We start from the raw sequence: 25,446 nt of genomic DNA on the forward strand, positions 1-25,446 counted from the left end.
GTAGTTGGCTGTTTGTTTGGCACTTAGCCAAACAAACACAATCTACTTGAACAAACTTTTGATTGATTAGAAATATTTTTTATTTTAACTTTAGTTTTCTCATCCATACAATTTTTTTATGATAAAAATGAGTAACAAATTTAACAAGTAAAACAGCAAGGTCATTTTTGTAACGAGACTATATCTTGGAGACTCACTACTAAGTGGAATCACTTTGACACTCATGGTAGGTCTTGTTCTCATTCTCCAATCTTTGTTATCGCTGGTTTTGAGCATAATCATTCATACTTTGTCAGCCACAACCATGAGGTCATCCACAAGACATTTTCGGTGAAATTAACCGATCCAATGTCGAAATTTCTCTCCGTTGTATGTGCGCCCCAGGTTGAATTTTTGTCGATGCCTAATGAAAATTTCTTGTTTTTGAAAAAAAAAATCATGGTTGTTGTACTGTTCGAAATTATTTTTTTTATTTTGCAGAAACAAAATAAATATATTAATAAATGTAAAAACAAAAAATATTATATTTTGAAAGTTAGTTTTAATATAAAATTATAATGACGACTAGCACCATCTAGTTTCAAAAATGTTTTGATGCCGAAACAAGATATCTCGGGTCAGCCTGTTGGGAATAACACGGGACAGGTAAATGGGTTTTTTCAAAGATTCATTTGTCAAAATTCAATTTCACAATGTTCACATTTCCAACGAGCCGTGCATGCACAAATCTCGCACTCTCACCTGTTTGTAGAGTGTCACCATTTTGTATTTTATTTTGACTTGGTTCTCTGTCTCCTGACTACCTACAAGTCTGGATTTTTTATGTGCACATGATTTGGGCATCAAATACTCTGTGCCAAATTGCAACTCCTGACATGTACTTACTTCATACCTCCTAAGGTGTCCAGCCGTTACAGCACCATGATTCTATAAACAAGACATAATCTCGTCAAAAATAAAATGAAACCCTAGAATTGACTATTTTCATCAGGCAAAATTATATTTGGTTTAGTTTTGGTTGTATGTTCTTTGGAATTAAACATTAAACACAAAATTGCTATGAAGAACTTATCATACAGGAAAAATTTTTTTGATGGAAAAGGTTGATTTTATTTTCTGTCTTTTATGAAAGGAAATGCATTTTGGACCAATGCTTTTCTTCAGTCCTTATCTACTATATAAAGCTGAAAAAATGGGAAGTCTCTTTTTGTGATGGTATGCCAAAAATGGCCACTAGGGGCACTCCTAACTATTATTTAAATAAATTTAAATTAACAATATAAATTATTTTATATATATTTTAAATTTTTACAGTATAATACTCAGTATGTTGTTATTTTTTGTAATTTAGTATGCCCCGATGCCTGCATTGGGCCTTTCAACTTGTTGTATATAATGGTAAATGTATTCTGTAATTTCTGTATTCTGTATACTTTTAATATTTTATATATGCATACAACTCATAAAAAATACAAAAATTACCTAAAATATAACTAATGGTGACTACTGGAGTAACTAAATGTAAAAACAAAGGGTAAAACCTGTAAAACTGAAATAAATTTAAAAAATAAACAAAAAATAAATAAATAAATATAATAAAATGACTAAACACTGATGATAAATAATAAAAGGATAAAAGGTTATACCTGTAAAATGAACAAATAAAACTTGCTAAAACTTAGAAAAAAATTGACAATTAAAAGAAGTAAAAACTTTAAAAACTAATAAAAAGTGGTTAAAAAAACAAGGTATAAAGTGCTCTACTACATTTATTAGGAAGTCTGATTGTTATATTATACAGTGAATTAAAAAGGAGGGGGAAGGAAGAACATTTTAAATTGACTCTCCTTATTTTTGCAGTAATGGTTGCCAGATCTCACTGATGACAACACTAATGTTTAAATTCATTCTGTTACTTTTAATAATTTGTAGATGTTCAAAAAGTTTTCTTTTTTAAAAATTTTGATGCTGCTGAGATATCTCTCAACCAGCACGATTGCAGTGTGTGGAAACTGCTGAGTTAATGTAATTATTCTTCACAGCTTGTATATGCTCTCTTATTCTGGTTTTAAGCATTTTTCCAGTCTCACCTATGTAATAATAATCTGGTTGACAAGTAAAAGTGAAAATATAAACCAAATTATTATTTAACATTACATCTATTTTTCTATGAATTGATTATCTGATTTTCAAGAAATTTTTGATTTTGTTGTTCAATATGAGAGCTAGAATAGTATTGTATGGTGTTAATATTTTTTGTATATTTTCAAAAATTACTGAGATGTAATCTATTTTTTATAAATTATTTGTGTTTTAGGTATTGTTGGCTTCACAATTTTATAGTGCAGGGCTTAAAGTGACTCTCTTTTTTAGCTTTTTTTCATAGCTCCTCTCTTTTTAGCTTTTTCTGAGAAAAACTCACTTTTTTAGCTTTTTTTCACTTCCCATGTGAATTTTTTTTTTTTGTAAATGCGCTCAGGAGCGAAATCGTGACCGGCACGTCCCCATATGCCTTATGGACCGTGCGCAACATGATAAGGCACTGTCGTATACACATGTAGTGTACTACATTTATATAGACTAACAAAACGAGGAGCTTCCCAAAGCTTGATACTCTGCACATGCTGTAGGAATTTGCACGTGGGTTCTCCTGCTTGTATCCTTGTGAAATACCGATCTCCGCGGCGCTTCGATATAATCACGCTGCATTAAGACATAAGTACACTTCTAGTTTGGTGTTAAGAGTGATTTTTATACAGCATTATTTTTAGCATTTGTATTTATTTAAGCGCAGTGGACAAAAGAAAGAAATAGATTTTATTTAATACTAACAGTAGAAACTCATGTTTTAGCAACAGAAAATCGTATAGAACCCAATACTTTCTGAAGTAAGTTGCTAAGCAAACTTCTTCCCAACTGCCTGCTATTCTTTAGCTTAAACAATGACATTACTCGTTTTTGACTACCATAGAAAAACCGAAAATGATAATTGTTGAGCGATAATAAATTTGATTTCTACTGTTATTATTAAATAAAACATTGCAGGACACTCGTTTCAAAGCTTGTATCTTTCTAGCACTCTGTAAAATTAAAGATCGAGCAAATCTCGTGCCAGGAAATACAAGATTTTAAACTAATATCCTAAATATTAATAACTTCTGTAGAGACAATCTTTAGACAAAGACAAAAGTTTGGTTTTAAGTGGGTGCTTATATATTTGGCATGCACCATGGTTTTCTGCATTCTAACGGTGTCCTTCATTTTCCATTTCGACAGAAACTATAAAACTCGTCACGCGCGTGCGCATTCGAACAGCTGCGGTCAATCCAGCACCAAATTAAAAAATTAATTTGTAAATATTTAGCGTCGAAAAACTGCTATTTTCACTTTAATCTAGCTTTTCGATATGCTTCTAGTTGAACTCAGTCAAAAAATTAATTTAATTATAATTTATTGAAGATTTTAATATTTTAATATTAGAAAGTAATTAGCATAAATTATATGGTGTCATGTGTCATCTTCGCTCCCGTTCAAGTTTATTGTCTTATACACGCGCCGATGTTCGTTTTTACTTCTGCTGGGGTTTTATTTCAACCTCGACCATTTGGTTACACAAAGTGGGGAGACGGCGTCATGTGATCGCGTACCTGACTTTTTACAAGTTTCCTTACCTCGAAAGAAACTTATATTTTTTCTCGATTTTCATTATTATTAATTAACATTTTTGATGGATTCTTAAATCTTTGTATTATCTAAAGTTGCAGATATAAATGCGTAAAACTTTATTTAAAAAATTGTTTTTCTTATATTTTAAAATTCAAAAATAAATTAAATATCGGAAATGCTAAACTATAAGTACAGTGTGTTTTACATTATCATTGTGAACAGATACAGCCAATTATTTTATAAACGTATTTATTATTTTAATTTTTATAAATTATTTAATTTGATGCAACGTGATCAATTAATTACTGTGGCGCGTTAACATGGGCATAGCCAGGAAGGGGCATGGGTGGGCGTGCCCCTCCCCCGAAAATTACAGCCCGGCCCCCCCAGTTAACTTGGTGCCCCTCCCCAGAAAATTACAGCCTCTACTAGGCTCCCATAACAAACTCTGGCTACACCAATGCGCGTTAATTAATATGGAGGCGAGACTCAATTCAATTACTTTTTCATTTCAGACGTTAATTACAGTGTTATTTTAATGTAATTTTATACATAATGTATGTTTATTATAATTAATAAATCTATATAGAATAATATCTGTGTCTAATAAAACAAAGCAATTATAAAAATAAAAAGCGTGCGTTCCATCTCGATCTTTTGTAAGCGAAATTTTATGATTTTAATTTTTAAAAAATGAGATTTTTATTTATAATTTCTGTAATTTGATCTATAAGAGCAAAAAACTAAACTTATCAAATATCAACTCTCTGTAAATAATTTCATCATTTACTTATTAACGTCAGATTTGTTAAATTTCATGGGATTGTATTATTTTTCAACTTGAGGGTAGTAGAAAGCTTTGTATATTTTCTCCCGTGAAAGTAATAGACTCTGTTGGTTTCCCACTGTGAAGGACAACAAACTGCTAAATGTTTAATTACATTGTTTTTATAAACTCTCTTCTCTGTTAGTTGTGGGTTGAATGACTAACAAATTGTTTATTGTATTCAGGGGAATAGATTTGGAGACTAGTATTACCAGTAATGAATTCTGTAATTTTATTTTTAATCATTTAAAAAATATTGATAAAATTGCCAAATAAATGATTGGGTCACAATTAATAGTGGTATTGCTATATAACAGACATGGGCAAATGCGACTCCGAGAGCCGCATGCGGCTCTTTTTGAGTTTTATGTGGCTCTTGCTGAAAGTGTTAATTTCTGCTTTTTATTATTATTTTTACAGTTTTATTTCCACAATTTTGTGAAAATATGTTTATTTAAAAAATTCAATACTTGTTTTATATTATATAATAAAATCAAGGTACAGAACTGCAGTACAGAATAAAAAAGTACAGAACTGCGGCTCCCATGCATTTTGCAAAACCTACATTTTGGCTCCCACTGAACTTTTGCTTGTCCACCCCTACTATATAATGAACATGCAACCCACTGATTCTGCCAGAAGTTGTTTTTTTTCTTCTTTAATTACATTTTTTTATGAAGAAATCAAAAAATGTACCTTGAAATAAATGGCATTTGAAATTTGGCATGTTATATGGAAACACATTCTGGTAGTTAGGTTACTATTCCATTTGCTTTGCTGTGTAACGGTGGGAATTCTGTACGGGGCACATGAAAACTTAATGCGGGCCTGTTCTGGCTTAATGCAGTCTTACTGGTCACTTTTCTGGAGTATAAACTCAGCCTAACTATTTTCATATTTAATCTTATCAGTCCACTTAATAATCAATCTAATATCATATGCAATGTTATTGATACAAATATGTGTGCGTTTGTGTGTTTTTTTAATAACGCCTGTTTTCGTTCATTTTAACACTATTAGCTTTTTTAGCTTTTTTTCAGTGTGAACTCTCTTTTCTCACTTTTTTTTATTGCCATGACTGCTTTAAGCCCTGATAGTGCAATTTGTCAATAATTCTGTTAGGATAGTTGTTTAACTGAAATGTGCAGTATATATGTTCAATTTCTAAGTTTTGGTCTGTTATATCACTTGTACATAATTTAATTTTGTTTATGTATATATTAAATAAATTATTTTTTATATGCATAGGCATACTGGAATAGTAATTGATGACATTTCCAACATCACAGGGCTTAATGTACTTTTTGAAAGTGATAAAATTATCAAATCTCTGAACTGTGATATGTAAAAAGTTTAACATACCATTATTTTTATTTTCTATTTCAAAGCATATATTAGGTTGGGGAAAAAGAAATCCATTATTTTGTTGCTAGATGGCTGTAGTGATATATATCTCGTAAAGTATTGATCAAACAAGTTCAGACTTGTGCTCATTGGAAAAGTGACATTCTGTACTAAAAAAATTCTGTTACAGTTTTTTGATTGGTCGATTTAGTTTGAGTTATAGGGTGTAAAAGATGGAAGTTACCAAAGAGAAAATTTGGTATATTTTACAATTTTGCTTTGATAAAAGCAAAAATGCAAGCCAGGCGGCTGAAATTGTGAATGATGTTTATGGTCCTGATACTGTCACAGCCAATTATGCACAGTTTTGGTTTCGTTGATTCCATTCTGGTAATTTCGATGTTAAAGATCACCTCGCATAGGTAGGTCCGTCATAAAAAATGTCGATAAAATCATGGAAATGATTGAAATGGGCCAGCATGTTAGCAGTTGTAGCATCGCCCAGGAGCTAAAGATTGACGACAAAATAGTTTTAAACTATCTGCTTAAAGCTGGATTCAAAAAAAAGCTTGCTGTTTGGGTGCCACACGAATTGACGCAAAAAACATGATGGATCGAATTTCCATCTGCAAAGCTTTGGCCAAATGGAACGAAATCAACCCATTTCTTAAATGGATGGTGACTGGGGATGAGAAATGGGTCACATATGACAATATTGTGCGAAAACAAGTGTGATCAAAGCGCAGTGAAGCAGCTCAAACGGTGGCCAAACCAGGAATAATGGCCAGGAAGGTTTTGCTGTGCATTTGGTGGGACTGTAAAGGAATCATCTACTATGAGCTGCTTCCATATGGTCAAACATTAAATTTGGACCTCTACTGTAAACAATTAAACCATTGGAAGCTAGCGATTGACCAGAAGCGGCCAGAATTGGCCAACAGGAGAGGTGTTGTTTTTCATCAGGACAATGCCAGGCCACACACATCTATAGTGACTCGCCAGAAACTCCAGGAGCTTGGTTGGGAAGTTTTGATGCATCCACCTTATGGTCCGGACCTGGCACATTACCATCTTTTTTTATCATTGCAAAACTTCCTTAGTGATAAAAAATTGGCATCAAGAGAAGATTGTGAAAATCGCTTAGTTGAGTTTTTTGCCAATAGGGACCAGGGCTTCTATGAGAGAGGCATTATGAAGTTACCTTTAAAATGGCAACAAATTATAAAACAAAACAGTGCATATTTGACCTAAATCGAACAATCCGAACCACGTTAAATAAAGTCTTGAAATAAACGTAAAAATAATGTATTTCTTTTTCCCCAACCCAATAGTATCTTGGATATTATTGGTATAGTGAAGTATCATTTGAAGATTGATTAATTTCGTGTTGTAAACAACAAAGCAGTTGTCAACATAATGATTGTAAAAAATTACACAGCAAAGGTTTTTAATAATAATGTCAATTTTTATCGTGTGGAGTTCAGCAAAGTTTGGACCAATGCAAGAGCCCATAAAGATATCTTCTAATTGTCTAAAAAATTCCCATTAGAAATAAAATAATTATCTAAAACAAATTTGATAAGTTGAGTTATCCAGTTGTCACATCCTAAACTATGTAATGTATCTATTATGAACTTTTTATGTATAGAAGAATACATATTTTTTATATCCAAGCTCAATATTCTAATATCCTTACTTAGAGTAAGTTTTTGGATATTTTCAATAAACTGGTTGGTGTTTCTATTATTATTAGGAAAGGAATTTTGGGCATTGGCTAGAAATGCATTTTCTTTCACAAAAAGAAAATAAAACATAAAATCTACTTTTTCCATTAAAAGTGTTCCTGTTTGACATGTTCTCCATAACAATTTTGTGTTTAATTCCAAAGAACATACAGGTTTTTTTGTTGTTGATTCTGTCCTACTTTATTGAAATAAGTGCTTAGTATTATGCTAGACCAACGTTAAGGTATAGCTACTGATCATTTGTTTATTTGCTGTTGCTGTATATATGTATCTGTATTTAAGAACTTTCTGACAGTATCTGATGGACTCAGTATGACTACTTTCTGCGTTAAAGCATAATGTTTCAAAGCTTTATAGTCTGTTTGTTGTGGTGCTTGTGTAATAGAGGCTAGGTGCATAAGTACTTTAACTATTTTCCATATTCACTTTATTTCATAGGCAAGTTTTGAATAGTCACTAATGTTTTTTTTTTTTTTTTTTTGTGTGTATATTTTTGATGTATGTGAGTTTGTTTTGTCTGTGATATTGCTTGGTCATAGTGTATTTCATATGTGTTGTATGTATTTGTAATGTAGTTTCTGCATATGTAATACATATAAAATGTTTGCATACAAACACAAACTGTGTTGCTTTGTTTTGTCAGTTTAAGTAGTCCAAATGGGCTACTTGGAATAACAGCTTAAAACCTGATTGATTGCATGCTGTAGCACTTTCTACAAATGTTATGTAATTGTTGTGCATTTTAAGGGGCTGTCCGTAAATTACATAAGGTGTATTGGGGTGGGTGGGGGTCAAAGATTTCTTAAGATTTATTACTCGGGTAGGAGGGTAATAGATCTTACGTAATATTCTTATTTTTATTTTTTGATCTCGTTGAGTGGAAGAGTTTTGAATTTGACAGTTTCTAGTAAGAACTCTTGTTGTACTAACGCCATCGCGTGTGACGTGATAGAATAACAACGCTAGCAGAATCATGCTCTGCACATTTTTTATCATGGGAGAAAGGCCGTGTAGTGGTTTCTTTTTTATTTTTTTTTATTTTTGAAGTTCCGTCAGTTGTTAAAATTTTTTTTAAAAAGTTAAAAAAGAGACAGTCGTTCCAGGAAAAAAAAAATTCTTCTAGACGATCATAATTTATTTTCATTCTTGTTCTAGAACAAACTTCTTAGATGACCAGACCTTCCTTTTTAGGCTACTTAGCCATCTAATGTTAAAATGTTCCTTAAAAACAGAATTAGTCCAATTAAAATTTAAAAAAATTTTTTTTATATTAGAATAAGTGCACCACTCCTATGGGTTTATAACAGTAAGAATATATAAAACTAGTATTTGGCTTTTAGTGAAAACTAAAATGTAAAACTAGAAATTATAAATAGCCGTACTTTTTGAACACAATTGTAAAAAGCATCAAACAGTGGCTTTTGAACAAGCTTGTCGAGTGGACATGACTACCTGAAACCAAGCATAAAAATTTCTGATTTCAGAATAAGTCTGTCTTGATCGTAAATTGAACAATGATAGATCATATGGTCGTCTGTGTCTAGGATTTGTGTAGAGCAATAGCAAGAGACAGTTTCTGCTTAGAAAATAACTCAAAACCGTACGAAATAAAAATTTATTGACAACAGATGTCAGCACTTGACTGCATCGTCTGGTCTATCGTCTGTTTTACATATTTTTGTCCAGGTGGTGTTTTGTTGACTTAAAAACTAAATTATTTCATTTTTCGCATATTCATGCAATAATATTACTATAATAAGTGCATTTATGCTATAATAAGTTTATTTAGCTATAATAAGTCAACGTGAGACATGACGAATCGCACGAGACTAGTCGCCAACTACACCGCACAAATAAAAAAATCGCACAAAAATAACCGCATAAATTAAAAATTCGCATTAAAAAAAATCGCAATCAAATAAAAATTCGCACATAAAAAGAGCGCATAAAAACAGGGTTTGACTGTATATAAAACTAGTATTTGGCTTTTAGTGAAAACTAAAATGTAAAACTAGAAATTATAAATAGCCGTACTTTTTGAACACAATTGTAAAAAGCATCAAACAGTGGCTTTTGAACAAGCTTGTCGAGTGGACATGACTACCTGAAACCAAGCATAAAAATTTCTGATTTCAGAATAAGTCTGTCTTGATCGTAAATTGAACAATGATAGATCATATGGTCGTCTGTGTCTAGGATTTGTGTAGAGCAATAGCAAGAGACAGTTTCTGCTTAGTTATACATTGCCAGGTAGCTTCTAAAATTATCACACTCGGTAAGTAGTCGAGCAGTAGCAACATTAAATCTCTAAGTGGTGATGAGAACCCGCATTCAACACTGGGAAAATAAAATCTTGCTATTCTACCAGTTTTACTGCTCGATTATTGTTAATTCCACTTTTGCATAGCGTTGTCATAAATGTAATTTTTAAGGCTGCTGTGTGAGAGAGGGATGTGAGTATAGTCCAAGTCAGTGTCCTTTGCAGCTGACAGCCTCAAAGTTGGCTTTTTCATTTCCTAGTATGCCACTATGGCCAGAAACAAGTATAAAAGTTATGTTATTCACATGATTTTTAATATGGTGCCGGATATATGTGATTTTATTGCTATTGCAATTGGGATCTAATAGAACTTTCAGGACAGACTGAGAATCACTGTAAATGTTGATAAATGGTGTTTTGTTTGGTAGTGAAGTGACCCACTGAACAGCTTGGTAGTCAGCATCTTCTTTAGCTTGATGGAGGTATGTGAAAAGTATCTATACCTTCTAACATATTTTGGGCAAAATATGTCAGTTTGGAGGAAGATACAGATACTTGAACCGACACGAAGGGGGGGCTTTTGGACCCATCTGTGTAGATATTAATGTCTGCATGGTTATCCATGGAGGAAGCAGATGACACCAAATATACCCTGGGGATAACCTTGTTTACAGGGTGATGATCAGAGATAATAGGGTAATTGCAATGTGGTAGCATATGAACAGCCATAGATAGGAGTAAAGATCATTGTTAAGCCTTGATATTTGTAGTTCTGATGTAGCAGTTTAGAACCTTTCTACAATACTTAGTGGCAAAGGAAGGAGCTCCGCTAGAATCAGATAGGCATTAGTGGAAACAGTTCTGCAGCACTTTGAAATTCTGATGGAAAACTGTCTTTGAAGAGAGAGTGAGTAACTCGCTATTGAATTTTTACTAGTTACATGATCCCAGCTAGAGGCTGCATAAAGTAGCATTGGTTGTATTGCCCCATTATATAGAGTTTTACAAGCTTTATGATTTAGTCCCCAGATGCATCTAGCACATTTTATTAGCATGTAGTTTATTTTTTTTGCTTTAGCCAAGATGTAATCAATATGGCAACAGAATGTGGTTTCTCTCTATTCTCTCTTGTTTTATTTTGTATGATGTTTGTTTACATGTGCACTAGCTAGTCAATTTGTCAAAGTTTTTTGTGTCCTTTTGTGAAAATTAATATAAAAATGAATATCATGCCGTTGATTAATGATGATGATAATAAAAAGATTGTTAATAATTAAAACTAAAGTTCTTTAATGAATTCGAATGAACAGTTTATTTTAATTCTTATATTTTTAAATTTGTTCACATAAGGTCTTTTATAAATAATAGTACACATTAATTAGGTCCAAAATATATAATTATTAATTAGTTAAGGTTTTTAGGGTTTCATAAAAAAACTTTTTGTTAAAATCTTTCTATAAAATCATGCCTAAATATTACGTAAGATAGAGAAGGGGAGTGGGATCAAAGAAAATATTATGGTTTCTTACACGGGTAGGTGGGGGTCTAGAATGGCCGAAATCGCCCTTACATAATTTATGAACAGCTCGGTGCTGTACAAGTTCTATGAGGTTTTGCTATACAAGACCAGTCATAAATACAATCATGAATCTTTGTCTTTCCAAAGATGCATTTCAACCAGCTAACAGTTTAATGCAGTTTCATCAGCATGATTTTTGCTAACATCATTAGCATGTCTACTGTAAATGCATTTTGGTTCCAAGACTGGTGTTTGTGTCTTTTATATGTTGTTTTATCCAAATCTATATAAGTATATTGTTTTTGTCTGCAAAAGTTAGAGCTTTGTGTTGTGAGTTGTTTCTCACTTTTTGGAGAAATACCCTCACATCTGTATTTGTTTTTGTGAAGGTTATCTGTGAGGCCTTGTTCTCCTACTTTACAAGAAAAAGTCAATCTTTAAAATTGTTTATGTTTTGTTAATAGTGTTTGTTCTCCTTTAGAGGAGTTCTAATTTTGTAGGTATTCAATGTACAAATTATAAATAAACATATGAGCACGGGAACAACAAAATATGTTTCACAAATCATTGATGATGATACAAAAGTTGTTGTTAAACACTCAATGAAGAATGTTATAAACTTCAGTAGTGTATAAGCAATTTCACAGCAGTTGGGTGTATCCTATGACACACTACAGGATGCACAGATAAAATGGCTGTTGCATTGTTAATCATAAAAGATCGGCCACACTCAGCAGTTGCTTGCTGCTAACAATAAAAACCAACTGATCTTTGCATTGGCTTTCTGTGCCAGAAAGGAAACGGCTATGGAAGATCTTGTAAAGTAACAAGGTATATTTTTATTTGATCAGTAAATGCCGGCATAACTAACATCAAAACCATACCTTTCATATTTTTCCAACTTGTGTTTATTTAAGATAAACAAACATTTTTGGTTTAAACCTGCTTTAAGGTTTAGTTAGCATTAGCATTTGAAAAATGCATTGGTCTGAAATTCCACAAATGAATGTTAAATGCATTTTACGATGTTATCTTCTGCATTTTAAAATACATTTTAAATTTAAAATATTCAGTTCATAAAGATAAGCATAACTTATATTCAATAATAATTTTGAAATGTTTAATTAAACACATATCAGGCCATAATAATTTTCATTTTCTCTCTGTATAAAGCTCTACTCCCTTGTGTCTAGGGAGTTATCAAAGGACCTGTAAGCACCAGAAAGGGAATCGGTCTTTATAATTAAAGCATTCATTCTTTAGCATTGCTTTGTAGATCTGCAGCGTTTGGAGTGTTCTTAAATGCTGCCCATCCAAGGTTGATTTTATAATTTTAGTTTTGTTTAGTATCGCAGACACCCCATGCTCCAGGCAGAGAAGACACATCATGGGATTTTTCAAAATCATCAGATTTGAGGAATAGCAGTTATGTGCAGTATAATTATGCATGAAAAATCAACAGAAATTGCCACCATACACATGTATGTGTTTTTAAAAAAAGTGCATGTGATTAAATAATATTTTTAACTGCAATGATCATACTGTAACTTATGAGGGCAGTTCTTTTTCATCCTCTGATGGTCCATAAAACAAAGACAAGTGTAAATAACAAAATGAATTTATTACCAAAAGTTTTTCAAAAATTAACCATGTTTGTACCTTAGACAGATGCCTCAATCTTCAAATTGATTATCTGTGGATGAGCTTTGAAATCTCTCCTTCATAGAATGTTGCTGCCAGTGACTTGAAATAGGCCTTAACGTTGTTTTGAAGATTGTCACTAGTCTCAAACCTCTGCCTTCCTAGTTACGTTTTCAGTTCAGGAAAGAGGTGGAAGTCGCTTAGTGTTAAATCGGGATTGTACAGTACACTGGGTGTTTAAAAAGTTCCAAGCTAGGTAGAAGTCTGACAGATGAAAGTCTTCACACATTAAAGGTGTGAAGACTTTCATCTTTCAGAACTGAAAACTTGGCTAGCAAGGCAGAGGTTCAAGACTAATGACGATCTTCAAAACAACATTAAGGCCCATCTCAATCAATGGTGCAACATTCTATGAAGAGGGAATTTCAAAGCTTGTCAAATCCTCAATCATGGTTACTTTTCGACAAAATCATCGTAAAGATGATTTTGTCGAAAAGTAACCATGATTGTAACTAACTTTTGGTAATAGATTCATTTTGTTATTTACCCTTATCTTCTTTTTTATGGGCCATTGGAGGTTGAAAAATCAGCCTACATATTAATGATGAAATAATTACAGTGAAATGGTGTAAGATGTCAATTCTGAAATTTGAAAGTTTTAGCCAGTGGACAGAGCAATGATTACCTGATTTCAAGAACCAATTGATGGACATTATTATTGTTATTGTACAAGTGGGGGCCAAACACACCTTGACCTAAAAGATGTGTTGTTACTCCCATGAGAGATTACTTCTGAAGGAATGCTGAGGAGCTTGTCAAAGTAGAACCCAGATGAACAAGTTTCCTGGGCAGAGATCTGAACAGTCACAAATGACATAGAGAGAGAACTCTTAGCAAATCTACTAAAGCAGCAAAAGGCTGAAGAGGAAAGTTTCATTTGGTAGATATGTTTACAAAAGTGACCAAAATGATCAACCAGTCACTTTTTATCCAATACTTGCACTGTTTTAATTAACATTTTGCACTAGTTTGCATTTTTTGTCTATAATTGTCTCCCAAGTCACAAACAAGCAATCCCAATTTGTTACAGGAAGGAAAGAATCACACAAGAGTCAAAAATTAACTGGTTGTGTGAAACAGGAGAAATGTGCACATCAAGTATTATGAAAGCACAATTTTGTAAAATTTAGAAATTCAAAGTGACAAGTGAAAAATCGAGAGATATTGCAGAAGAATACTGAAAGGATCAGATAGCTACAGGTGGAATAATTGTGTGTATGGGATTTGTGTTGTCATACTAAACATAATTTAAATAGAATACACATTTAAATTGGTAAACGTGAAGAAGAAGGAACTGGACAAAGAACTATTCCATCAAACATACAGTAATATTGATATAAAATTAATTGAATTGTCACACTTATTCAAGCTGATATACCATTCTTCGTGTTACAATATCCCACTCTAAAAATTACTGAGAAAAGTACACTGAGAGTTGTTCCTAATGAAAGTATGCTTCAAAAGATCTGAATCAACTGTTTCCCAAACTTATTTTAATCACAGAATCCTTTTCACCTCTATAAAAAGTTTTGAAAACTGCAATTTTTACTGATTATAAATAAAACAACAAATAAAAAAATCAAAAACATTGTATTGAACACGCAAAAAAGCAGATACAATAATGGAAAAGCAAATATTAATTCAAACTGGTAATTAATGTAAAGGATTAATATTCACAGATGATTTCATCAGCAGATATGATTGGAGTTGAACTACTAGTGGGAGAATCAAATACTTTAGTGATTTGCAAAATATGGAAACATTGTTTACCCTGGGCAACAGTTTCTCTGACAAGAATAATTGTTTTAGTATTCAAATATAGAAAAATACCAATAAACTCTAAATAAGTGGGAAAAAATAATGCCTTTATAACGGAAACAAGTACTTACCTTACTTCATTTAATAGGAAATATTCTGCTTATTTGAGGATAATTTCTCTGTCCGAGGTTCGTAATTAGCAGCCTTTAAGACTAGGCAGCTTTAGGACCCTGCTTCACACTACATGTACAGTTTTGGAATCTAGCAAATATTTTTTTATAATTTATAAGAACCTGAACTTTAAACATTCAAGCGTGCCTTGAAATCGTCACACCAATCACAGGTTCACCATCACTGCTCCTAGGCATTTGTTTTCTTTTGTAAGTATTGTATTGGCAATTATTTTTTTATCATTGGATTTTGGATAGTTTTATGATAAAGTATATAAAAATTTTAACATGCTATTTTTGAGATTGTCTTTAAACTTATATAAAATTGTGATTAGCGGTGTATATTTTTCACTCCTTGAATTTGTCATTTCAATGATTTTTATTGTTATTGTAGGTACCGGTGGCATCGTGGTTTGACGATATGTCCGATACAGAATTAAGAGACCTCATTCCGTTTTTTGAAAGGTTGAGCAGAGTGGACGACGTCTACACAGTTCTTCGAAACTCTAATCACGCGGCGGGTTCGCAATCTCACCCGCCCTGGATAAATGGCACCAACAATTTTAATTCTCCCGGTCTGCAGCATCTGTTAAATGGTACCATCTTACCATCCTAGCAGACAGATCGTCTCTCTATGGCGATTGCTCGCATTTGTTGGCCTTCGATGACATTGCTCCCTAGACCGGGAGGCACCACATTACCATGGCAACAAAACTTGATCGTATCTATCGCGTTGCTAGTTGCATGTTTAAACGAAAAAATACATTATTATATATATGTGTATATATATAAATATATATACATATATATACATAGATATAATTAAGGGAAATTAAAATTTCCCAGCCCGCAATTGTCGTAAGACAATCTTTTGTGTTTTATAAAAGATCGGGACTTTTATTTAACTGATAGCGTGTGACCAACCTAAAAGTGGGACTTAAACCATAGATGCGTAGCATATTCTTCAGAAAATTAAAATTCGGGCCCACTATACATATCCTCACACGTACGACCGGATCACGTCACGGAGCCGGAAGAAAAAGACTGGACCGTTTAAGCAGCCAAGGTTCATTTCGTAATTTGTATGCAAAATATATTAATTATAATTTGTTATTTTGCTTTATCGCTAAGGTACCTGTTTATATATTTGGGGTGTTGCCATGGTGGTGTCTAGCCATTTCATATGTACAAAAAAAGGAAGTTAGTATTTGTTTAATGTAGATTTTTATGTATACCCAAGTTAGCCAGAAAAATGTGGCATCGAGTTGTTATAAATCGTAAAATTGTGAAATTTACAGCAGATCTTTTTGTCCCACCTCCAGACAGTTTAGAAGACTATTTTTGCTACGAAACTAACTCTGTGAAAAGAGCTCAAAAGAAAATTATATATATATAAATTTGGAATGTATGAAGGACAAAAAAAGCAAGAGTTGTCGCGTCTGTTCAGTTCGACACAAAGCATTACTTAAAATCAGTTTTTTATATCAAAGCCTCAGTATGCCGAACTATCTTTTAAAGTCTTCAGAAATGAATACGTTATATCAGGTTCGACTCTCGTCGTATCCGGCAACTTCCTTACGCACATCTCGGTTATTAATCCACCCTATTCACGAAAGCAAGAAGGTATACCAGAAGATCGGTATCCCGTGGAAAATTATTCATAATAAAATCATGTTTCCCCTCACCAGAGATGTCCATTCGTTCAGTAGAGGACAAAATACGATTGCACTTCTTACTGGGTGCCAAAAAAACAACCAATCATATCCATAAAATCGAATAACAATAATGAATCATTATTTTATAATTTTTTGATTTTTCTGCCGCCAGCAATATATTTAACTGTAAAAAATATTTTTAGTTATAAGCTTAATAACATAGTGGTGCCACTGTAAAAAATTTCGACCGACGTGGCCTTTCGCAGTGGCCATTCTGTACAGTGCATGTCAGGTTTACAATATTATAAATATGATCAAATCTTGTATATAGCAGGTTTAATAGCAATTGCCGTGGGAATAGGGTTTCTTTTGTTTTTGTTGATATTTTTTTTTGCAGAGAGTTAGCAAACGCTCGGACCTCGGCTTTTATCTCCCACTATCGTCCGCCGATCTTATTTTACAAAGAGTTATTTCATATCGGTGTCCATGTACAGTGGCCTTACGCTCCCAATAGGATTTTTTACCTCCCCAAAAAACAAATGAATAAATATATATAATCGGATGTCACATTTTATCGAGTTTCTCTTTCACTTTTTTCCTAGGGAATGTTAAACTACTATTGTTTTTCCCTTTCTTTATCCTCTTCTCTATCTAAAATCGTGACATCTCTTCAAGTATCAAATCGAAGATAGCAAAGGGGTTGTGGCATTGTAACATTACCAACCCATGTGCCTTTTGTTGGTGTGTGGGGAGCTAACTTCATACAAAGACGATACATTTTGTATTATCGAGTTCCCTCACGGGGGGTCATGTACAATAAAATAGTACAGTCTGTATTATCACTTAATATTAAAGATTTTGGGATTCATTTATTTGAAATGTGTTGTAAATTATTTTAATTTGCTAAAGAAAGCTTTTGTACATTTTAAAATGCTATGTTGTCATTCGAATTTTGCTTCTTTTTTAAAAAAAAAAAAAAATATATATATACGAAACTACCATGTCCAAAGGAAATTTTTTAAAGCTTAATGTAATTTTCTTTTACCAGTGTTATTCTGGAAACAACGGTTGAGATTTGTGTTTTTAATTATGGAATATCAGTTTACGAAGTGGACTTTCACATTGTAACTCCGAAATTTTTTTAAATTCATAAAAAAAATACAATATACATTTACAGGAATATTTGTGCAGTTAATTCCTATTATCGGACGATCTTATATTTCACGATAATCGGTATTGCGGTGCTAACCGTTTTTTATGCAGTGATGTAAATTGCGATTGAAAACAAACTATAAGTATCCATGTTAATTTGAATTTGTTTTTAATTTGCGATTCAAGCACGTGTATGAATATCAGAAGAATTCGCGGAAAGGAAAAGCGTCAAAAAATCGGATGTGAATTACTTCGTTAGTTTTAAAATTAAATAAATCAAAAATTTTAAAATCGATAAAACGCTGAACAATAGCGAGTTCGCATTTTGATAAAATAGCAAAGGATTTTGGAATCGAAGTTGTATGGAGTGCAAGAGTAGCTTTGAAAACTTCAAGTAATTATTTATTAACCCTGCCGTACTTGAGACATCTTGATTTCGACGATATGTACTTCAGAGGATGGAGAAATACTCAAACAATTAAAGGAAGGCCGTTTAGTGCCTATTGTACACTTTAGTCGAAAATTGAAGTGTGCTGGCAGGAGGTATTCTGCCTTTAAAGAAGTGTGTTTAGCTATTGTTCTTGCCCTCAGAAATGTTACTTATTCTTGGCAGAAAGTTAGTGTTATCGGATTACAAGCCTGTCTTTTATTAAGGACGTTCATAATAACGAGATTAATGCGATGGAGGAAAGCAATCATGATATTGAAAACGTTACCTGTCAGGTGCAGAATACTTAGGTACGAATAAAAACACTGTTACGTTCAAAATCAACATCTCTACATTAAGTATTGTAATTGTTTACATCGATATATTTTGATAACAACTATAGTTAATTAATCCAGGTTAAAAATAGATACGAACTTTTTTTGTTAGAACTTAAAAATGCACTGCCAATTTTTCTATTGAGAGGCATTTCGGATTTTCCGATCTTTTTCTCCCTATTCAGGTATATACATAGGCCCACACGTCCCGATTTGATGACGTCCTTGCGTCCCAGCCGGTTTGTCCCGGTTATTCGGTAAAATTTTAAAAGTAGACAGAATATACAAGGGTCATTCTAAAAGAAAACGTTTTGATCTGACGAGCCGCACAGTTCTCCCCTCTCCCACCGCCGCGTCATGGACTTCTCGTTTTTTCGCGCTAGTCCGACGCTAACAGGGAGCCACAACGATCGTTTACTGTTTATAGTGTGACAAAATTATTCCGCCAAGTGTGAGGTTCGTAGTGTAAGATGCTTTTTGAATGCGAAAAAAGTCCGCCCTATCAAAATTTACAGACAGTAACCGAGTTCTGTCCGTAAATTTCCACCGACTACGCCGCGCCATTCAAAACAAACGGCGGGGATTGTTGTCCAGAGGCATTGTGCTTCAGGATAACGCACGTTCGCATGCTGCTGTATTGACGAAGAACTTCCGTCAGCAGTTTAAGTGGAAATTTTTTGAACAACATCCTTATAACCCGGACTTGGCTCCGAGTGATTACCATCTTTTCCCAGAATTGAGGGATTTTTTCCGGGAATCGTTATGGAAGTGACAACGAACTGAAAGAGGCCGTTAATGACTCAGTTACCGCCAAGTTCTTGAACCAGTGTGCAGAAGGCATAGAAATGCTGGTGATACACTTAGAGCTGCCGCAAACTAGCGCTTTGCGTGAGCAAAACCGATGACGTCAAAGGCTCCGCCTGTTTTTCCCGCGCGGTTTTTCCTTTGCTAGCGCAGCGATACGAGAGAACGCTCGCTGTTCACAGAATTCAACAGCGAGAGCAGTCACGCTAGCAAGAGAGAGTGGGCAAGATGGGTCATATGACACGGGACATGTTGAAAAAGAAATAATAGAATTTTATCCATGTACGTAAAATTACATGATTAATATAGAGGGGGTGCACGTGACGTCATATGACTCCACTCACATATACAGGCGCCATATTGGTTGCTGATTTCACGTTACCCTGCTTGATCACTTTATTACGTCAACGTGGAAGAAAGGAATTTTACTGGCTTTGCAGCCGATTTAAAAGGTAAGGATTTGATAAAATATAAAGAGAAAACTTCTTTTATTGAATTGGATCCATAAGAAATGAAACAAACGGATATTTCATCCAACGATTTAACCACGTGGCCAACTATAGAACATGGAGACAAGTAAATTATTTGGTTTTAACAACCTGTCACACTGGATCAGATGAAGGCATACAAATCACTCGATGCTCATAATTAGTTGAAGCGGATTTGTTCATCGTGATATTTTATTCGTAATGATCTAATTTTGCTTGTAGGAAAGGTAGCGTATCTTCATGCGAGACTTTCCATTACTCATAACATAACTGCGTTAATATAAAGATGAATGTAATTTTATATTTAGTCACATTTTAAGTTAAATTGTATTTATAATTACCATTAAATTTATTTTTGTCACTATGGTTTTGTGTTGCGCAAGTCTCTAACAACCTGTTATTAAGATTAAATGAATTAGCGCTAATAAATTGGAGGGCTTATCACATCAGGGACTGACTGGAACAAAATAGACTAAATTTTTATAAAAATTAGCCTTCAATTAACCACAATCAAATTTTTAGTAGAATGCATTTCGGGCATAAAAACTCATCAGCCTACATACACCCATACAGTATAAACACAAATATCTATCAAGACCATCGTAACATAAATAGCAATTCCAGACTAATACATTTTGGAATTGGCTAATCAGGAGTTTTTATGTAAAGGAGTTTCCAAATAATTTACTTGTCTCCATGTTCTATAGTTGGCCACGTGGTTAAATCGTTAAATGAAAAATCCATTTGTTTCATTTCTTATGGTTCCAATTTATAAAAGAAGTTTTCTCTTTATATTTTATCAAATCATTATCTTTTAAATCGGCTGCAAAGCCAGTAAAATTCCTTTCTTCCACGTTGATGTAATAAAGTGATCAAGCGGGGTAACGTGAAATCAGCAACCAATATGGCGGACGATTGTTTTGTTGGGCGGAGCGATGACGTTATATCACGTGACTGCACCTCCTCTATTGATACCTTGTATTGAAAAGAAAATGGTATAAACATTGTATATTAAAATATTAAAATAGTAAATAGTTATACATAGTTTTCGGCTAGTTAAGCCTAGTTCAATTATTAGGCATTCTGTTTCAAAGTTCGGAACGAAAACCGACTGTTCTATAGACCCCGAGTGCAAGTTACTGGCGCGCCGCCCTGGTGGCAAATATTTACATAATATAGGAGTTCGCTGAAGAATGCAATATGCGTTGTATCTGAAACGCATACGCATCTGTATCTAATGCACTAGCAAACACTCAACATGTAACGCCAAAAGTTGCATTTTATTGAGTATTTGCTAGTGTATTAGAACATCCAAACACAGAACAATTTACATTTGATTTTTCCCATTTTTAATAATAACAACTCAAATACAAATTAAAAAACAATAAGCGATTTACTGCACTAGGTACGGTTTTCGAAATGTCTCCGATACAACGCATATGCATTCTTTAGCGAACTCCTGTGTGTTATGTAAATATTTGCCACCAGGGCAGCGCGCGAGTAACTTACACTCGGGGTCTATAGCCAATCCACGTCATGTGGACTACATTCGTGAGCAAACGTTGTTTAGTTTGCGGCTGCTTCCTGCCGCGTAGCTTACCTAGCACAAATGGCTCGTAGCATCATGGGGAAAAAAAGGCGGGGCTTGGGAGCGTGACCGAGAATACGCTAGCTCCCGCTTCCTGTAGTTTGCGGCGGCTCTAAGACAAACGTTTGAATTTGTATGGCGACTACGTAGAAAAATAGCTAAGTTGTAAAAAAGTTCTGTTTCACGATGATAACACATCTTAAAAATATATATACATCTAGAGAAACAAACGTTCTTTACTTTTAGAATGACCTTCGTACGAGAAGCAAAAATAATGCAATCTCAAGTAAAATAGCGATTTGGCAACTAAAATATCCCCTTTTACACTTACTGTTGCCAATCTATTCGAAATATTTTGTATCTTGATCTAAGTACTACTTTTAATGTGTGTAGATGTTTTCCGCTGAAATTTATAGCATATGGCCGAATGAATTTAGATGTTTTATTTTTTCGCAGAATTTATAATAGCATGTAGCCTATGAGATCCAGATATTTTAATTTTATTTCGGTATTTGTTTCAGAGTTGAAAATTATACTGATCACGTCATTGTTATGCATAGTCGAGTTCGAACTGCTAGTTGGCATTTGCGATTATCTTGTACTTTACATTAAATTAATTTCTTTCTGGCATTTTGGAGGTCGCATTGTTTACTGATGAATTAAAAAGTATTATCCGTTTTCGAAAAAGTTTGTGAACCTGTTGACAAAGTGAAATGTGCTTTTCAGAATTTTCAATAACTCGTGGGCGTTTGGACACTAAAACTCACTTGAAATGCACGATACATAAAGCAAGCCCAGTAGCAGCGGAAGAAACTTCCTCAAATATATTATCGTATTTTAAAGGTATCGATTTATTTTCTGTTGTATTTTCTCAAAGTTGTCCCGGTTTGAGGAAAAAATATTATGGTAAGTCTATATATATTATCTTTATTATTTAAATTTTTAAATGAAAGTAACCATTATTTATTGTAGTGGGGTTTTCTGACAGTCGTATCAAATTAAAAAATATCCTAATTGTCTATTAAACGTTTTATAAATTAAAGCATCTATCGTGTAAAAATTTATTACCCAACAATTAACTTAAATAATTTTTTAACTGTTAATGATCATTCTACTCATTTTTATTATTCAAAATGATCCGATATTATGTTTTATTCGTCTATATACAGGCAGTGGTGATATTCGAAATATTTAACAAAGGGTTCGCTAGCAGAAAATTTTTCCCTGACAATCACCGACAAACGAAATGGAAGTTTTGGCAAGAAATAAATACAATACCTTGCGATATATCTAATAATCAGTGGCGTATTTGGAACGTAACGAGCCCTGGGCGAAGACCGGGTAACAATAGTATATTAGTGTTGTCGACCTTTTTTTCTTTTTCTTTTCTTTTTTTTTAGGCAGAGAAATTTTTCACCCCGAATAGACGGATGTCGTCGTCTCTCGAAATACAATATCCTCTTTATTTCGCTGTCCATAGCCCGACACGTGTTCCACGGCCATCTTGTATTATCTCGCGCGAGTGAGATTGTGGGATCTCTGTCTAATGACTGGATCTAGTTTCGAGAACTCTCTCGAATCGATTGCGATTAAACCTCGTTTCGGTCGAGAGAGATCGCGTCGAGACATAGTCCCCGATCTCGCTATCAATCCAGATTGAAATGCTCGGTGCGAACGGGGTATAAGGCTCTAGTTTAGTAGTACTACAGAGTATAATACGTATATTTTAATATATTTTTTTAAAAAAACAAAACCACTGAGAAATGTTCCGTGTGTTTAACGAGGTTCGGAAAACTGAAAATTTTAACAACGGGTTCGGCCGAACCTGTGCGAACCCGCTGAATATCACCACTGTATACAGGGTGTTTATAATTAAAGTTCCACGTTGAAATGGCCATAACATTCTGTCCAGTAGTTTTCATTTTATCAAACTTGGGGTGCATATATTTTTCATTTTGTATGGATCGATCTGTAAAAGCGAATCAGTCCTTGTCACTTGATACCTGATAGCTTCTGTCATGACAAAGTATACAAGTAGGATCGAAGATAGCGGCAGACATTTGTTAGTTAATAATAGTCTCCTTGTTAGTTAACATATACTGAATTTTAAAAATATTATACGTATAATATCTTTGAAACTCTGTATATGTTAACTAACAAGGATCAATTAATTTAAAATAATCCATTTTATCTCTCGATATTAAAACTGTAGTTAGTACTAAACGACGTACGCTGTTACGAATTATCGTTTATTTGACAAAATTGTTTGTGCTCATTCGTACGAATTTTTAAATCGTATTACTCTGTGAATAAAATTGTTTTCCACAGAATAAAATTTAAATAAAAATTTCACAAAATTTAAAAATAAAACTTGCAGAAAAGATGAAAGTGTATTGTACGCCGTACATTCTTGAGGTACAACTTCGCGAAATTGTCTCTAAATACCTATTTTTTCATCTCAGTTTATCGGATATTTTAATAATAATGTTTTTACTTGCCATTTATAAGTTTTAAATAAGTTAATTTGTCAACAATTAAACGTGTTTCTTCATTATTTACTGTAAACTTAACTTCAACCATGGTAGCCGCCATCTTTAATCTCTTTTATCCGATCCAAACGATCCTACCCTCCGCTCGGATTAGTTTGATCGCGATCCAGTTGATCCTAGATGGCGTTTGTATACGCAAATAGAGATTGATCGGATCGCAGTACTGTAGTTCCTTTGTATACACGATTTGAACGATCGAAGTGATCTTGGATCAGTTTGATTCCAAAAGTGTATGCACCCCTGGTAATAGTGTACAGGACATCATGGGATTTTATTTCCGCAAAAAAAAGTTCAAAAACTCACTTAATCGTTTCTAAAACGTGTTTCAAAGCGTGTTCGATGTGGCGTCCACCATTTTCTGAAAGCAAGTTAAATCGATTACTGTGTTCTCGACAGTAGCTCTTAGTATATCAGAGGAATTTAACTTGCTTTCAGAAAATGGTGGACGCTACATCGAACATTCTTTTAAATCGTGTTACAAAACATTTAAACCCATGTCTTCACATCTTATTTTGTTTAACAATATTGCATACAGCGCCATTCCCCGCTGTTGGTGAGCTGCTGAACTTTTTTCGCGGGAAATAAAATCCCATGACGTCCTGTACACTATTACCAAGTTTGATAACATACTGTCCTGTAGTTTTCATTTATGGCCACTTCAAAGTGGAACTTTAATTATAAACACCCTGTATAGAAATAAAATTGTTAGTTCGCTATTTACTCCTAGGTCGTTCGACCAATTGCTACGAAACTCGGCAGTTACGTTTATATAACCCCTAATTTAGATAATTTGGGGTGGGATGTACTGTACATTATCTATAATGTTTATGTAAATCAATTAATTTCTATCAACATTAAATTTGCTGATTTACACGTAGCGTCATCTATTGGCAAAAATTTAACAAAATAGTAAACTAAATATAATTCATATAAAAAACAAACATTTTAAAATTATATCCTATTATATTCACTTAAGGAGCATTGATGCTATTAATTTTGGTAATTAAAGGTACAGTACCACCAAAATTTAATAGCATCAATGCTCCTTATACACAAGTTATTATGCCAAATTTTGTTTCTTATAGACGCCAACTCACACATGAATATTTGTCCATTTTGGGGGAGGGACTTTTTTGTTTTCAGGAGGTCCCAAAACGTGGAAATTTTGCAAACAAACAAAAAAACTGGGTGTCGAATTTGGCACAATTCCAATGCTTCCCTTGTTATGTATATGTTAGTCAAAACCCGTTTTTAGTTAGAACGCGTTTTAACTAGTTGAAACTAGTTTTTACTGGATGTCTTTGTTAAAACCCGTTTAGAATTACGGTACTGACGGTACTGACTAGCAGTAAATTTTAGTTTTAACTAAACAAAATGGGTTTAGCAGTAAATTAACTAGACAAAACCCGTTTTGTCTAGTTAATTTACTGCTGTACATGTTTTGGTTTTAGTTAAAACT

The 25,446-nt window shown here is 33.5% G+C and overlaps 1 protein-coding gene across 1 annotated transcript in view; it reads left to right on the forward strand.

The window, feature by feature from the left end:
* Nucleotides 1-17,516, forward strand: part of hzg (herzog) — a 96,743-nt gene extending 79,227 nt beyond the window's left edge. Inside the window, exon 8 of the mRNA XM_067276263.1 lies at nt 15,384-17,516. Coding sequence (XP_067132364.1) covers nt 15,384-15,605 — 222 coding nt within the window. The 3' untranslated portion in view covers nt 15,606-17,516. The remainder of the gene's footprint in view (nt 1-15,383) is intronic.
* The last annotated feature ends 7,930 nt before the right edge of the window (nt 17,517-25,446 follow it).

Source organism: Centruroides vittatus, unplaced genomic scaffold, assembly GCF_030686945.1.
Source record: "Centruroides vittatus isolate TY-2023 unplaced genomic scaffold, ASM3068694v2 contig_1159, whole genome shotgun sequence".
NCBI classification, from domain to species: domain Eukaryota; kingdom Metazoa; phylum Arthropoda; class Arachnida; order Scorpiones; family Buthidae; genus Centruroides; species Centruroides vittatus.